A 17,138-nucleotide genomic window follows, 5' to 3' on the forward strand; every position below is an offset into this window, starting at 1 on the left:
TGTAGTTATTTGGTAAATGAATGGTGCAATAATTGGTATGATAGGGTTTCACAGGTGATGGGGATCACTTTCTATTAACAATAACACTACAGCACTCACCATCACTTATTGAGTGCCTTATATGTCCCAAGCTGGTTTAAAGTACATTACATGCATATCAGGAACCCTCACAATTATCCTATAAGGTGTACTATTATTGACAGGAATGAGAATTTTACTGATGAGAAATGTACTTACAGAGGGCTGGGTACAGAGGCTCACGTCTGTAATCCCAGCACTTTGGGAGGCTGAGGTGGGTGGATCACCTGAGGTCAGGAGTTCAAGACCGGCCTGGGCAACATGATAAAACCCCATCTCTACTAAAAGTACAACAATTAGCCTGGTGTGGTGGCAGGCGCCTGTAATTCCAGTCACTTGGGAGGCTGAGGCAGGAGAATTGCTTGAACCCAGGAGGCGGAGGTTGCAACGAGCCAAGATTGAGCCACTGCACTCCATCCAGCCTGGGTGACAGAGTAAGACTCTGTCTCAAAAAAAACAAAAAACAAAAAACACAGTACTTACAGAGGTTAAGTAACATGTACAAGGTCATGTAGCTAGTAAAACAGCAGAGCTGGGATTTAACCCTAGGTTCTCTCTCTCTAATTCCAAAGCCAGTCACCTTTTTAGTGTTCTCAAATTCACATAGGAAGACGGTTCTCAACTGGAGTCAATTTTGTCCCTCAGGGAATATTTGGGGATATCCAGACTTTTCTATTTGTCATAAATGAAATAGTGAGGGTGAGTGGCTAGTAGGCAGAGGCTAGGAATTGAACTAAACATCCTACAATTCACACAACAGTTCCCCTGACCAAAGAACTGCCTGACTCAAAAGTCAACAGTACTAAGGAAATGTTCACTAAACAAAGACTTTCCAAAAAACCTGTTAAAGGTGGGACTGGAGCTCAGTCTTGAAGCACAGGTAGGATCCGAATTGGGGGGGCGGTGGGGCAGTGGTGATAAGGGTGAATTCTAGATAAGGGAAACAGAACACATAGCACAAGATAGCTTCAAAAGACAGTGAATAAATAAGCCTCTTAGAAAAACTGAAGAAAAGCAATTTGAAGGGGAAGTGGGAACAAGACTAAAAAGTTGAAATGATCTTTTTGAAAAACGAAGACACCTGGACTAGATTTGATAAAGATTTCTGAACAGGGAAGAGACATGAACAATATAACATATCAAGAATGATCAAAATAATCAGGAAACCAGGGCAAAGAGATTAGTTAGAATGATACTGCAATACTTAAATGCTAAGATATCAGAGTTTATGCTTTTGTGTGGTGGTAGTGAGAAAGAAGGAAGAAACCATAGGCATACACACTACTATGTATCATAAATTTTTGTGGTTTTTTGGTCTCAAATGATTATTCTCAATTACCATTCTTACCTGTAATGCACTGAAACTGTCCATCTTCTCGTCTTATTGTAAATGCTTCTCCTGGGTTAACTTGTACCAGAATAACCTTAAAAATGAGAGGAAGAAGTATTAATCAAAACAACAAAAAAAGGCAAATCAGAACATAAAAATAGTAACAGAGCAGATGTGAGCTATTTAACCTTATGAAACTGGGAAGGAAAATGGGGATTACACATTTAAGATGCTGGTTTGCTAAAAAAATATTACATCACTTTTCTGGAGGTTAGACTTAAGCCAAAAGTAAAGGGAATAAAAAAAGAAGAAAGTGACACACTTTCATTGGAAAGAAAAGTCAATAAACTTCACTCTGAAACAAAGATGGAGTCAAACCACAGAATATTTAGATCATCTAAGCGAGTTTATCAGTTGCTAAGTATCATGTTTTTCTAAAGATAAAATATAAAATGATAGGTAGAGCATGAGCTGATCATATCTGAATTAGTATTACATCTTAAGTTATATCCAAGAAGGTGTTAAATTAATCCCACCATTTTAAGTAGTCTTCTTTTTATTATAAAGGTAATACATACCAATTTTACAACATTTGAAAAACAGAGAAAAAACAGAAACCTGGAGAAAAAAGACTAAAGTCCTGCTATCCTAAGATACACATTGTTAACATTCTGATAAACTTATTAGTCTTATTCTGCACAGGATTAATTCCCCCCTAAATTCTGGATATAAGATATTCAATTCTCTATCCTTTTTAAAGTTCAATAGTATTCAAAAAAGACTTCGAAGTTATTATTGAAAATATTCCATCAAAAGATTACACCATAAACGACTTAACCATTCCCCTAACTTAAGGAATTTAAGTAGTTTTCAATTTTACCATTATTGTGAACAATGCTGAAATGAGCGTTTTGGTATGTAGTTTTCACCTCTCTACAGCTACTACTGTTTCCTTGTGATAGATTCCCAAACACAGAATTTTGGTGTTTGTTGCTAAACTACCTTTTAAAAGGGTTTTACTACTTCACGAGGTAACTCGGGAATGGAAAACCAAACATCATGTGTTCTCACTCATAAATGGGAGCTAGCTAAGCTATGACGATGCAAAGGCATAAGAATGACACAATGGACTTTGGGGATGGGCAGAGGGGAGTGTGAAGCATAAAGGGCTACAACTTGGGTACAGTATATACTGCTCAGATGATGGGTGCACCCAAATCTCAGAAATCATCACTAAAGAACTTATTCATGTAATCAAACACCACTGTTCCCCAAAAACTTATGGAAATAAAAAGTAACAGAAAGGGTTTTATAATACTACTTCGAATGCCCTCTGATAATCTATGAGAATACCGTTTTACTACATTGTTTGCAACCCTGAAAATTACAGTTTTAAAATCTTTGCTGCCTTGATAGATGAAAATAGGATATTAAAATATGAGTATCCCTTACCCAAAATGCTTGCACCAAAAATGTTTCCGATTTTGGACTTTTTTTTTATTAAGGAGTGTGTGTGTGTATGTGTGTGTGTGTGTATGTGTGTGTGTGTGTATACATATATATATAAAATCAGATATTTTGGGGATAAGACCCAAGTCTAAACACAAAAATCATTTATGTTTCATATATACCTTATACACATAGCATGAAGGTAATTTCATACAATATTTTAAATAATTTTTTGCATAAAACAAAGTTTTTCTGTTTTGATTGCAACCTGTCATATGACCTGTCACGTGAGGTTGGGTGTGGAATTCTCCACTTGTGGCATCATGTTGCTGCTCAGAAAGTTTCCGATTTTGGAGCATTTTGGTTCATCAGATTAGGGATGCCGAACCTGTACTACTGTTTTAATTTACACTTCTTTGTTATGTCTAAGTTTGTTACTAGCTCTTTTGTAAATTACCTGCATGTGTAATCTTGCCTGTTAAATCTTTTGGGTTTTTAAGTGGTTTTAATGATTTGTATGAACCCATAATAATATTGTATTATAATATGTTGCAAATATTTTTCTTTTTGTTTTCTCCCTTTTACTTTCTTGTAGCCAATGTTATTTATTGTTTTCCTTTGTGTTATCTTCTACTGCTTCTATATTTAACTTCACCTACAGCTGTGCTGTCCAATGATAGCCAAGAGTCATGTGGCTATCAAGCACCTGAAATGTAGCTAGTTTGTATGGAGATGTGCTCTAAGTGTGAAATAAACACTGGATTTCAAAGGCTAAGTACATCTAGCAGAGAAATTAAGCAAGAGACAGAAATAAAGAGCATCCAAAGAAGAAAAGAAGTCAAATTATCCTTGTCTGCTGACAACATGATCGTATTATACTTAGAAAAACCTAAAGACTCCACCAAAATACTCTTAGAACTGATAAATTTAGTAAAGGTGTAGGACACAAAATCAACACACAAAAATCAGTAGTATTGGCTGGGCATGGTGGCTTATGCCTGTAATCACAATACTTTGGGAGGCTGAGGTGGGAGGATTGCTTGAACTCAGGAGATTGAGACCAGCTTGGGCAATATAGCAAGACCCCACCTGCAATTAAATAATAATTATTATTTTTAAAACTCAGTAGTGTTTCTACATATGAACAACAATCAATATGAAAAAGAAATCAAGAAGTCAACCGAATTTATAAATAGCTACAAAAAAAAAAAAAAAAAACCTAGGAATAAATTTAACCTAAGAAGTGAAAGATCTCTATGAGGCAAACTACAAAACTATAAAACGGCATGGTGCTAGAATAAAAACAGACATAGAGATCAATAGAACAGAACAGAGAACCCAGAAATAAATCTATGCACTTACAGCCAATTCATTCTTTTTTTTTTAACTTTTTAACTCTTACTTTTTTCTATCTTTTCACTTAGCCTTGACATGAAACTCAATAACCAATTCATTTTCATCAAAGGAATCAAGAACATACAGTGGGGAAAGAACAGTCTTTTTAGTAAATAGTGCTCAGAAAACCGGTTTTCTATTAGGCAGAAGAATGAAACTAGAGTCCCGTATTTCAACATATACAAAATCGGCTCAAAATGGCTTAAAGATTTAAATGTAAGACCTAAAAATACAAAACTCCTAGAAAAAACACTGGGAAAATACTAAAGGACCATGGTCTGGGCAAATATTCTTTTGTGTAAGACTTCAAAAGCTGGCCGGGCGCGGTGGCTCAAGCCTGTAATCCCAGCACTTTGGGAGGCCGAGACGGGTGGATCACGAGGTCAGGAGATCGAGATCATCCTGGCTAACACGGTGAAACCCCGTCTCTACTAAAAAAATACAAAAAATTAGCCGGGCGAGATGGCGGGCGCCTGTAGTCCCAGCTACTCGGGAGGCTGAGGCGAGAGAATGGCGTAAACCCGGGAGGCGGAGCTTGCAGTGAGCTGAGATCCGGCCACTGCACTCCAGCCTGGGTGACAGAGCGAGACTCCCTCTCAAAAAAAAAAAAAAAAAAGAAGACTTCAAAAGCACAGGCAACAAAAGCAAAAATAAAATGGGATTATGTCAAGCTAAAAAGCTTTTGCACGGCAAAGGAAAAGGAAACAATCAACAAGGTAGCTGGACATGGTAGCTCACACCTATAATGCAAGCACTTTGGGAAGCTGAGGCAGGGGACTCACCTGACCCCAGGAGTTTGAGACCAGCCTGGGCAACATAGTGAGACCCCATCTTAAAAACAAATAGAAACAAAACGAAGAGACAACCCATAGAATAGGAGAAAATATCTGCAAAAAACTTTCTATCTGGCAAGGCATTAATAACCGGAATATGTAAGGCTCTCAAATGACTCAAGAGCAAAAATAAATAAATAAAATAAAATAAATTCAGATTTAAAAATAGGCAAAAGATCTGAGTAGACATTTCTCAAAAGAGGACATACAAATGGCCAACAGGTATATGAAAAAAATGCTCAACATCACTAATCATCAGGGAAATGCAAATCAAAACCAAAATGAGATATTATCTTAACCCAGTCAGAATGGCTGTTACAAAAATGTCAAAAAATAACAGATGTGGGGAGGATGCAGAGAAAGGAGAATGCTCTTACATGTTGGTAGGAATGTAAATTATTATAGCCATTATGGAAAACAGTATGGAGGTTCCTCAAAACACAAACAACAGAACTACTGTATGACCCAGCAATCCCACTTTTGATTTCCAAAAGAAAGGAAATCAGTATATCAAAGAGATATTTGTATTCCCATGTTTACTGCAGCACTATTCACAATAGCCAAGATATGGAATCAACCCAAGTGTCCATCAATGGATGAATGGATAAAGAAAATGTGGTATATACACACAATGAAATATTTTTCACTCATGAAAAAGAACAAAATCCTAGCTGGGGAACAGTGGCTCACTCCTGTAATCCTAGCACTTTGGGAGGCTGAGGTGGAAAGACTGGTTGAGCTCAGGAGTTCAAACTGCTCAGGCCAGCTTGGGCAACAGAGTGAGACCTCACCTCTACAAAAAAATTAAAAAAAAAAAAAAAAAAAACCGGCATGGGGGCACATGCCTGTAGTTCCAGCTACTTGGGTGGCTGAGGCAGGAAGAATGCTTGAGCTCAGGAAGTCAAGACTGTAGTGAGCTATGACAGCACCACTGCACTCCAACCTGGGCAATAAAGTGAGACCCTGTCTCAAAAAAAAAAGAAAAAAACAAAAGAAAAAAAAGAAATCCTGTCATCTGCAGCAAAACGGATGGAAATTGAGGTCATTATGTTCAGTAAAATAAGCCAGGCATAGAAACATAAATATCGCATGTTCTCACTCATATGTGGGAGCTAAAAAAGTGGAACTAACGGACGTAGAGAATAGAATCGTGGTTGCTGGAGGCTGGGAAGGTGGGTGTGAGATTGAGAAGAAATCAGTTAATAGGTACAAAATTACAGTTAGATAGAAATAATACGTTCTAGTATTTGATAGTAAATCACTTATAGTTACTACTTTGTTACGTATTTAAAAGTAGCTAGAAGAATTGTCGTGTTTCCAAAACAAAGATAGATGTTTGAGATGACAGATATCCCAATTATCCTGATTTGATCATTGGACATTGTATACATGTATCAAAATATCACATGTATCTTTAAAAATACATTAAAAACCCTAAGGCTTAGTATTAAAAAACTCTGGTACTTCATATTTTTATATCAATTACATGTTGAAACAATATTCTGGACATACTGGGTTAAAACATTATAATTAATTTTTCCTGTTTTTAGTTTTTTAATATGGCTACTAAAAAATTTAACACTACTTATTAGCTGGGCATGGTGGCAGGCGCCTTTCACCCCAGCTACTCGGGAGGCTGAAGCAGGAGAATTGCTTGAACCCAGGAGGCGGAGATTGCAATGAGCCGAGATCATGCCATTGTACTCCAGCCCAGGTGACAGTGCGAGACTCTGTCTCAAAAAAATAAGTAAATAAAAATAAATTTAAAAAAAACAACACTACTCATGTGGCTTGCATTATATTTCTATTAGGCAACACTGATCTAAAGGTTTGGTAAGTACTAGTTCCTATTTTTCCTAGTTTTTATATAATTTAATTGCTTATATTTATTTCTTTGATGTATCTAAAATTTATCTGGAAGACTCAAAAGTATTTTTTTCCCTTGAGAGTTAACCAATACAATTTGCTAAATTTAGGATACTTTCTTCTGCTTATAATATACTATTTTGGCCTATCTCACTCATACTAGTATCTGCTCTAGCAAAAGTATCGTTGGAAATATGTTTTATTTTAATAATTTTAAGCAGTGTAACTTTGGATTTCTGATGGTGTACCTCAATTATTACTTCTCTTGTCAAACGCTTCTTTGATATTGACTGGTGAGAGAAGTGCTGTAATAGGGGCAGTAAAATACTATCAAAGCACTGAAGATTGAATATGTAAATTAGTCTGTTACCTGAGCACTTGTGTGTACGTGTATGTATGTTTGTATGTTTAATGCCTTTTTAGAGTATGTAAAATTTAAGCTGAGTCTTGAAGACTCATTAGGAACTGGCTAGGCAAGAAGAGTGGGAAGACCTAGAGAAGAATAAGTGCAAAGCACAAGGACTGGAAATGACATGAAATTTACTGTGTTCAATAAACCAAAAGAAATTCTGGAGTTCTATATGGTTGGAGCATGGGGGTGGGGGAACACAGGGGAAGGGGTGAGAAATATAGTAAGCAGTAGATAGGAACCAGCTTACGAAGGGCCTTGTGAGCCATTTTAAGGACAATGAAGAGTTTTACTTAAGCAGGGTAGTACCACAGAGGATTAACTCAGGAGGCCACCGTCATCTAGCTAGGTTCCTTTAAAGATATTAATTTCTACTTTTAACTTGTATCATTTCCTTTGTTCTCCTTAGGCTTACTTTGTTGTTTTTTCTAATCTTTTCAGTTGAATACTCATTTCATTCTCTTCTTAATAATACCTACATTTAAGATTATGAGTTTTACTTAAATCAGCTTAACAATGTAGAGTATTTTCAGTACTTTTTTTTTTAACTTTTATTTTAGGTTCAGGGTACATGTACAGATTTGTTACATAAGTAAACTGATGTCACGGGGGTTTGTTGTACATATTATTTTGCAACCCAGGTACTAAACCTAGTACCCAATAGTTATTTTTTTTCTTCTCCTCTTCGTCCTCCCACCCTCCACCTTCAGGTAAGCCTCAGTGTCTGTTGTTCCCCTCTTTATGTCCATGTGTTCTCATCATTTAGCTCCTACTTATAAGTGAGAACGTATGGTATTTGTTTTCTGTTCCTGCATTAGTTTTCTAAGGATAATGGCCTCCAGCTCCGTCCATGACCCTGCAAAGGACACAATCTCATTCCTTTTTATGGCTGCACAGTATTCCATGGTGTATATGTACCACATTTTCTTTATCCAGTCTGCCACTGAGAGGCATTTAGGTTGATTCCATGTCTTGGCTATTGTGAATAGTGTGGAAACGAACGGATGCATGCATGCGTCTTCCTGACATAACAGAACAATTCATATTCTTTTGAGCATATATCCAGTAATGGGATTGCTGGGTCAAAAGGTAATTCTGTTTTCAGCCCTTTGAGGAATCACTACAATGGTTGATTTTACAATGGTTGATTCATCACTAGTTTTTAGATTTTCTGCTATTTTGTTCTTGATCTTTGCGATCTGATAACTGTTTTTTTTTTTTTTTTTTTTTTTTTTTATAGACGTGTATCACTCTGTTTCCTAGGCTGGAGTACAATGGTGCCATCACAGTTCACTGCAGCCTTGACCTCCCAGGCTCAATCTATTCTCCCATCGTTGCCTCTAGGGTAGCTGGGACTACAGGTGCGCACCACCACGCCTGGCTAAATTGTGTGTGTGTGTATATTATTTTTTTTTAAAATAAAGATGGGGTTTTGCAATGTTGCCTAGGCTGGTCTCAAACTCCTGGCCTCAAGCGATCCACCCACCTCGGCCTCCCAAAGTGCTGGGATTACAGGAGAGCCACCATGCTTGGCCTGTAAAACATACTTAAAATTCTGAAAGTAGGCTGAAGGATGCTCCTTTTGCTTTTATTTCCTACACATTTTTAATGATTCTAACAAATCTATGGTTCTTAAAATTTTTAAACCATTCCATCTTTTCCACCTTTTTTCTAATTAGTGATAAAATTTTATAGTGGTGGTGAATTACTGTAGGATGTTACTTGAGACCAGCATGGAGATAAAGCACAAGAGTTCTTAACCTGGGGGTCACAGATGGGAAGGGTTTGTAAACAACCCAGATTGGTATATAAAACTTTCTGTAGATATTACAATTTCTGAGCACTGTTTTCATCAGATTTTTAGAGGCCCAAGACCCAAAGTAGATTAAGAACTATTAGGACAGAGGAAATCAAGAAGAAATGATTGAATTAACCCATTTATGCCAGAGGTTGTAAGGTTTCTTTTTGAAAAATCAGAACTTGGCGATGACCTTGAGCAGTAGGATATAAATAACTCCCACAAGCTTAGCGTTCCAATAATGATACACTAGGCATAAATGGGTTAATAAAATAAATCATGGCTAAACTACCTAAATATCTTTGCTTTACATCCACTTTACCCTATGGATACAATGAGTCCTCAAAATTCTGTATTTTGACCAAGCTATTAATACTTGTTGCTGAGGTTATCCAGGCAGAATGCCAAACCAACAATCTGCTCAAAGAGAGAAGGATAAAGAGGGAAATTAGAGAGGGAATTAAGAAATGCAAAAGACACTGCTCTAATGTTATTAGTTGACAGACAAATCAGAGATATTTAAAGAATAAATGTAGGCACATCTTACATATCCTTACATATCCTTGAAGAATAAAGAAAATATTATAATTAAAATCTACAATAACCCAAAAGCTATTTTTTTAAACTAAAAATTTTCAGTTCTTCCCTCATCTGACCTTTTAGCAGAATAGCCAATTGACAGCATTGTACAATCCTTTGGCTTTCCAGGTTACAATTTATTACTTCTTTACCCATCTCATCATGTCTGTCATAAGCCAGTCTACTCCAGCCACACATTCCTTCCTGCCTCTACACTTTTGTTCATAAAGTCTTCTCTGGGGTAATTTAAAAATAGACTGTTTTATGAATAAACATGCAAGAATATACAGATGTAAAACAATGCTATTCTCATATGAATGGGTTTGGTGGAGGGGCAAAAAGCAACAGTCATTATGATATAAGCTTTGAGGGCAGTGGGCGGAAAGGAGAGGGACAGCATTAGGAGAAATACCTAATGCAGATGACGAGTTGATGGGTGCAGCAAATCACCATGGCACGTGTATATCTATGTAACAAACCTGCACATTCTGCACATGTATCCCAGAACTTAAAGTATATATTTTTTTAAAATGTTGTTTAAAAATAATAATAATATAAGCTTTGAAGTACCTCTGATCTCAACTTTCAATGTGCTTCACCATTTAATAGCTATTTTTAACTTTGGGTATGTTACTTAAGTCTTTGTCGCCTAGTCTGAAAACGGAGATCTATAATGATTTTGCCACAGGGCTGTTGAAGGATTAACAGATATTATACATGTAAAACATATAGCACAGTGTGGCATACACAGTAAGCAGCAGTAAGTGAAGCCTACTATATATTTCTTCAATAAGTGTTTCTTGGGCACCATAAATGCCAGATACTCTTTAGGTTATCTAGCAATTAACTATATGGTTGAGAGATCTATTCTAGAGGACTCAGAAGTACTAAAACTACTTTTTTCTATATTGCCTTGAGAGTTTAGTTCAGAAGTCACAAATGAAAAAGTCTTACTATTTTATTCTTTGTCTCTGACTCAAAATCTTGGCTCCAAATGACTATTTTAATAACCAAAATGAATACAGGAATACAGTTTTTTTAGAATTTTCAAAGGTATTTAAAATTTGGCATTTTCCTACTCATCCAACCAGGTCTGCCAATTGAACTGATAGAACTCTGAAAGAACAAAGAATTTTGTCACTGAGATATCCAAAACAATGTACTATAGTACTTATTATATACTCAAAAAATATTTTTTGAGTAGGAGAATAAGCAAATGAATAACATTTGTTTAGCATAAACTTGAATGTTTTTAGAACTCTATCATACTGACCAGACAACTTTAAATCATTTTTATAAGCTGCTTGGCCTTGTACTCTAATTTTAGTATTTCTTATAAATGTCTAGGAAAATAAATTTTTTACAAATGAAGAATGACTCTCATAGTTTACTATGTATTAAGTTATCAAACTGGGATACAGTCATGGAAATACACAATGTAAATGAAATAAGAGTAAAAGGTACCCTCTGTTCCCTTATTCAAGTCCAGAAACCATCATGTTCAATCATAAAACCATTATGTTTATCTTTCCAGAAGTTTACTATGCACACAGAAATACCAGCCTCCCCTAATACACACCATTTTCTTTAAACACAAGATCTTACTAGACATATATATTCAGCAAAAATTCACTGAAATCCAACAATGTAGTATATCTTGTTCTAGGCTGATATAGGTGAACAAGATAAGCAGAACCCATCCCCTTTTGGATGATACATTCTGATGGAAGAGTGGTAATAAACAGACAAACAGGTATGTACCATACATTAGGAAGTATGGTCACACTGGTGGTCCCCAGTGAATCACACCTCTTGGTATTACATATTGTATAGTCCTCAATACTAACTCTGGGCTTGGCCATGTGACTTGGTTTTCATAAGCACTTAGATACTAGGCCCTGTGAGTCTTGGAAAGTTCCCTCCTGGGTTCCTGAGCTACCATGTAAAGAGGGTTCAGATACTCTGCTGAAGATCCCACAAAGATGGGGAGAGAGAGCTGCCTGACCAGCCCATTGCAGGTTTTCAGCTCCTGTTGACTCTGTATGTCTTTAAGTAGGTGAGTAACTCTAGGCAAGACCAGTGGAAAGACTGCTCAGTTGAGCTCTGCTCAGAGAGCAGAAATGGAACAAATAAATGGTTGTTGATTTGAGGCACTAAGTTTTGAGTTGGTTTGTTACACAATGATAGATAACTGAATCAGGAATTGAAAAGTATGATGAATTTTTCACTCATACAACTTTCCAAAGCAGTATACAGACCTACTCATTCATTATAACATATCGTAAGCAGACACAGAAGGTCTCCAGGGACTACAGGAATTTAACAAACATGAACAGTCAGCTTGCTTTATAGCCTCCTGCCTTGCAACCTGTTTTTTTCCCAAACCCTGTATGTTATGTGGTCATCTAGTCAGTTGGAATCAGCTACTGACAGACCCCAGCAACTTACAGATGAACCCAAGTGAACTTTCCGCCTCACCATGCTATAAAGTCTCCACCCCAGGAGTAGAGCTATAGCATCATTACCATTACATGCAACCTATGTGCCGGCATAATGACTGTGTCTGCGCCACTTGGGCCCCTCCTCTATATGTGATGACGTATCCTCTCCCTTCTCCACTGACCCATGAAATCTTCCTGTCACTCTCCCTCAGGGAGACACTGCTTTGGAAAATACTCTCAGTGATCTCTTTCCTTGTGATATGTAATAAAACTTCTATTGGTCAAAACCTGCGTTTTTGTGGACACTTGTTTGTTGCTTGCTAGGTGAACAACCCCCCTTTTTTGGGGGGGGGGCAATATTTCTATATTTATCAGCAATCTTGACTTTTTTTTTCCACAGACTACTTTTTTTTGAGACGGAGTCTTGTTCTGTCGCCCAGGCTGGAGTGCAATGGCACAATCTCAGCTCACTGCAACCTCCACCTCCCAGGTTCAAGCGATTCTCCTGCCTCCGCCTCCCAAGTAGCTGGGATTACAGGCGCCTGCCACTATGCCTGACTAATTTTTGTATTTTTAGTAGAGACGGAATTTCATCATGTTGGTGAGGCTGGTCTCAAACTCTTGACCTCATGATCCGCCTGCCTCGGCCTCCCAAGGTGCTGAGATTACAGGTATGAGCCACCGCGCCTGGCCTCCACAGACTATTTATTGATATCCTGTACCTGTTTTTCAACTGGGTTGTTTGAATTTTTTCCATTGATTTGTAACAGTCCTTTGTATGCCAATGAAATGAGCCCTTTGCTATAATATGTAACACAGATGCTTTCTCCAGTTTTTTCAAATAAAAAAATTTGTTTTGCTACACTAGAGTTTTACATTTTTAAGTAGAAGAATTATTGTATCAATATGTTTTCCTTTATAGCTTCTGGGTTTCATTTTATGCTGCTGAGAAAAGAAAAACAGCTCAGAGCAGTCTGAGTTATGGGAGGCATGTAAAATTTATCAGGCCCAGAGAGACGTAAGTATGGGACTTCAGTCACACCCTATGCACCCATGCCCAGGGGCAATTGTTTAAAGATATTTTGTTCTTGACTAACTGACTCACCCATTATCTTCATTTTCTTGGAATTTGTGATACAAGGATAATGTATAGGCAATCAATAGCTTATGTTACATTAATGTAATTTCTTGGAAACAATTTAGGATTGCTTCCTTTCATTTCAAAGCCTACTTGTAACTGCTGCTAATTGGAGTCTACATTCAGAACAACTTGAATCCATGCTCCTGGGTTACAGTCCTCAACTCTGGCCCAAATAAGCCCTACTTACATGAATTTTGCCTCAGTTTCTTCCTTTTAGGTCAACACTATAAAGGACTTTATATTACAAGATTGTTTAAAAAAAAAAAAAAACTTATCCAAATGTTTTTAGTATATTTAGAGTTTCTTTCCCTTTAAAAACATATTTACATCTATGCTAAATCCAGAAGTTTTATTTGTATAGAAAATGAGTTATAGATTTGGCTTTAATGTTAGGAAACATTAGCTCATTGTCTAAATTGCCAAAATTTCGTATCTACTGTATTCTCCCACAGTACTTAGCAATGATAGTTAAGCAAGAAATGTTCATACTTACTGGATCAAATCCTAGCATGTACTAGTTGTGCTGCAGAATTCTATAAATTACTAATAATTTCTGTAACAAAATCATTCACTATATAAAGTTGAGAAAAAGAAATAAAACTAAGAAAACAAACATGACATATATAAAACTGATATTAAGTAAAAACGGAGACAAACAGACCTATTTTAAGTTAAAATATCCAGGGAAATAGTAGGAGGTGAAATGTATTCATTTATGTAAAAATCTTTTCTTAAACAGCTACTGGGTGGCACACACTCTTGCAGGTACTGTGGACACCAAAAGAAGAAAAATACATCACAGTCCAAGGCATCAAGGAGTTCCCAGTCTAGGAAGAAAACAGACAAGTACTCAGCCAATTAACTTATAGTATAACAAGTGGTATAATAGGAATATGAGCAATGCATTATAAGCATCCACTCAACCTAGGATGATCAGGGAAGATTCCTGCAGGAGATGATAAACTACACAGAATTCAGAGGGACAAGCAGAAGTTTGCAACATAAAGACAGGAAAAGGAAACTTCAAGGAGAGGGCACACATAATGCGTACGAAGTCATGAGGGTGAAAGAGAATGTGAGCAATCTGAGTAACAGGAATTAGTGTGGCATAGCTAACATTTAAGCTAGTTTGAGAAATACGATGGAAAAAGATTGGAAAGATAAACAGGGGATGAATCATAAAGATCCTTAACTAGTAGGCTAAAGAGTTCAATTGTTAACCTTCAGGCAACACTATTAAACAGGAAAGGGTCCTATCAAAAATCATCTTTACCCCAACTTATTTTGAAAATGTTTAAACCTATAGAAAAAATGCAAGAATGGTTCAATTAGCACCCACGTAACCTTCACCTAGATTCACCAATTAAAGTGTTGTCACATTTGCCCACTCTCACTCTGTTTGCTAAATGGTTTTAGAGTACCTGGGTGGTGTAAAGTTTGACCATTTGGTTAAGATAGTATCTTTCAGATGTCTGTATTAGAAAGGCACAGTTTCCCTTTGATAGTGATAATCAACAGGGTGATAACTTTGAGGCTTTGTGAATATTCTTGTCCCTGGCAATCCTTCAAACAATGGATTCAGCAATTACTAAATCAATTATCACTATGGGGACTGTAAAATGGTGATTTTAAAACATCATTCTGGCCGGGCGCGGTGGCTCAAGCCCGTAATCCCAGCACTTTGGGAGGCCAAGACGGGCGGATCGAGATCAGGAGATCGAGACCATCCTGACTAGCACTGTTAAACCCCGTCTCTACTAAAAATACAAAAAACTAGCCAGGTGAGGTGGCGGCGCCTGTAGTCCCAGCTACTCGGGAGGCTGAGGCAGGAGAATGGCGTGAACCCGGGAGGCGGAGCTTGCAGTGAGCTGAGATCTGGCCACTGCACTCCAGCCTGGGTGACAGAGCGAGACTCTGTCTCAAAAAAAAAAAAAAAAAAAAAAACCATCATTCTTTTTACATGTATTAGTCAGCATTCTTCTCCAAGAAGAGTCTTTTGCTGGGTGTGGTACCTCATGCCTGTAATCTCAGCCAACTGGGAGGCTGAGGCAGGAGGATCACTTGAGGCCAGGAGTTTGAGACCAGTCTGGGCAACACAATAAGACCCTGTGAGAAGGAAAGAAGGAAAGAAGGAAAGAAGGAAGGAAGGAGGGAGGGAGGGAGGGAGGGAGGGGGAGGGAAAAGAAAGGAAAGAAAGGAAAGAAAGGAAAGAAAGGAAGAAAGGAAGAAAGGAAGGAAGGGAGGAAGGGAGGGAGGGAGGGAGGGAGGGAAGGAAGGAAAGGAAGGAAAGGAAGGAAAGGAAGGAAAGGAAGGAAAGGAAAGAAAGAGCCAAGCATGGTTGTGCAAGCCTGTAGTCTCAGCTACTTAGGAGGCTAGGACGGGGGATTACTTGAGTCCAGGAGTTTGAGGCTGCGGTGAGTTATGACCACGCCACTCTACTCCAGCCTGAGTGACAGAGTGAGATCTCATCTCTAAAACAAACACAAGCCCCCTCTTTCAATTTTAATTTTTTTTAGTCTCAATATGGACTGATGGATTCTTTTAAAAATCAACGTTATAAGCAATTTCTTAACTATTAACATTTTTATTGAGGTGAAATTCATATGACATAAAATTAACCATATTAAAGTGTAACCTTCAGTGGCATTTGATATATTCACAATGTTGTGCAATCATCACCTCCATGTATACTTCCAAAACATTTTCATTACTCAAAAGAAATTCCTATGCCTATTAAGCAGTCACTCTACATTCTGCCCTATTCTGAGCCACTGGTAATCACCAATCTGCTTTCTATCTCCATGTATTTACCCATTTTGGATGTTTAATATAAACAAAATCATACAATATGTGATCTTTTGTGACCTGGCTTCTTTCACTCAGCACAATGTTTTCAAGGTTCAACCAAGTTGTAGCATACATCAGCACTTTTTTTTTTTTGTCTGTTTGAGACAGAGTCTCATTCTGCCACCCAGGCTGGAGTGCAGTGGCACAATCTCGGCTCACTGCAACCTCCGCCTCCTGGGTTCAAGCAATTCTCTTGCTTCAGCCTCCCGAGTAGCGGGGACCACTGGCATATGCCACCACACCTGGCTAATTTTTGTATTTTTAATGGAGATGGGGTTTCACCATGTTGGCCAGGCTAGTCTAGAACTCCTGACCTCAGGTGACCCGCACATCTCGGCCTTCCAAAGTGCTAGGATTACAGGCATGAGCCACCTGCCCGGCCTCAGCATTTCCATTTTATGGCTAAATAACATTCCATTGTATGAATATACCACAATTTGTTTATCCATTCAAACGATGACATACATTTAGGCTATTTCCACCGTCTGGCTATTTAGAACAGTGCTGCTATAAACATTCGTGTATAAAAGTATTTCAGTACTTGTTTTCAATTCTTTTGAATATACACGTAGGAGTGGAATAATTGAGTCATACGGTATTTCTTATGTTTAGCTTTTTGAGGAACCACCAAATTTTTCCATTGAGGCTGCACCATTTTATGTGCCTAACAAAAATTATAAGGATTCCACTTTTTCTACATTCTTGCCAGTTTGTTATTCCATTTTTTAATTATATCTATCCTAGTGAGTACAATGTATCTCTTGGTTTTGATCTGCATCTCCCTAATGACTAATGACGTTGAGCATCTTTTCTTGTGTTTGCTGGCCACTCCATCTTCTTTGGAGAAAAGTTTTTTCAAGTCATTTGCCTAATTTTAATTGTACTGGCTTTTTCTGTGTAACAGTTCTTTATATATTGTGGATACTATACCCTTAAGAGATACATGATTCCCAAACAGTTTCTATAGGCCAG

At 37.5% G+C, this 17,138-nt stretch overlaps 1 protein-coding gene across 3 annotated transcripts in view; it reads right to left on the bottom strand.

The window, feature by feature from the left end:
* Nucleotides 1-17,138, bottom strand: part of FNDC3A (fibronectin type III domain containing 3A) — a 218,972-nt gene that overhangs the window by 125,933 nt on the left and 75,901 nt on the right. For 2 of the 3 annotated variants that reach the window (XM_033176880.1, XM_033176881.1), the window contains exon 3: nucleotides 1,427-1,502. In XM_033176880.1, coding sequence (XP_033032771.1) covers nucleotides 1,427-1,502 — 76 coding nt within the window. Of the gene's footprint in view, nucleotides 1-1,426; nucleotides 1,503-13,980; nucleotides 14,147-17,138 lie in introns of all 3 variants that reach the window. The other variant, XM_033176883.1, reaches the window with a different exon arrangement.

The sequence above is a fragment of the Trachypithecus francoisi genome, unplaced genomic scaffold, assembly GCF_009764315.1.
Source record: "Trachypithecus francoisi isolate TF-2019V2 unplaced genomic scaffold, Tfra_2.0 Lachesis_group18, whole genome shotgun sequence".
NCBI lineage: Eukaryota > Metazoa > Chordata > Mammalia > Primates > Cercopithecidae > Trachypithecus > Trachypithecus francoisi.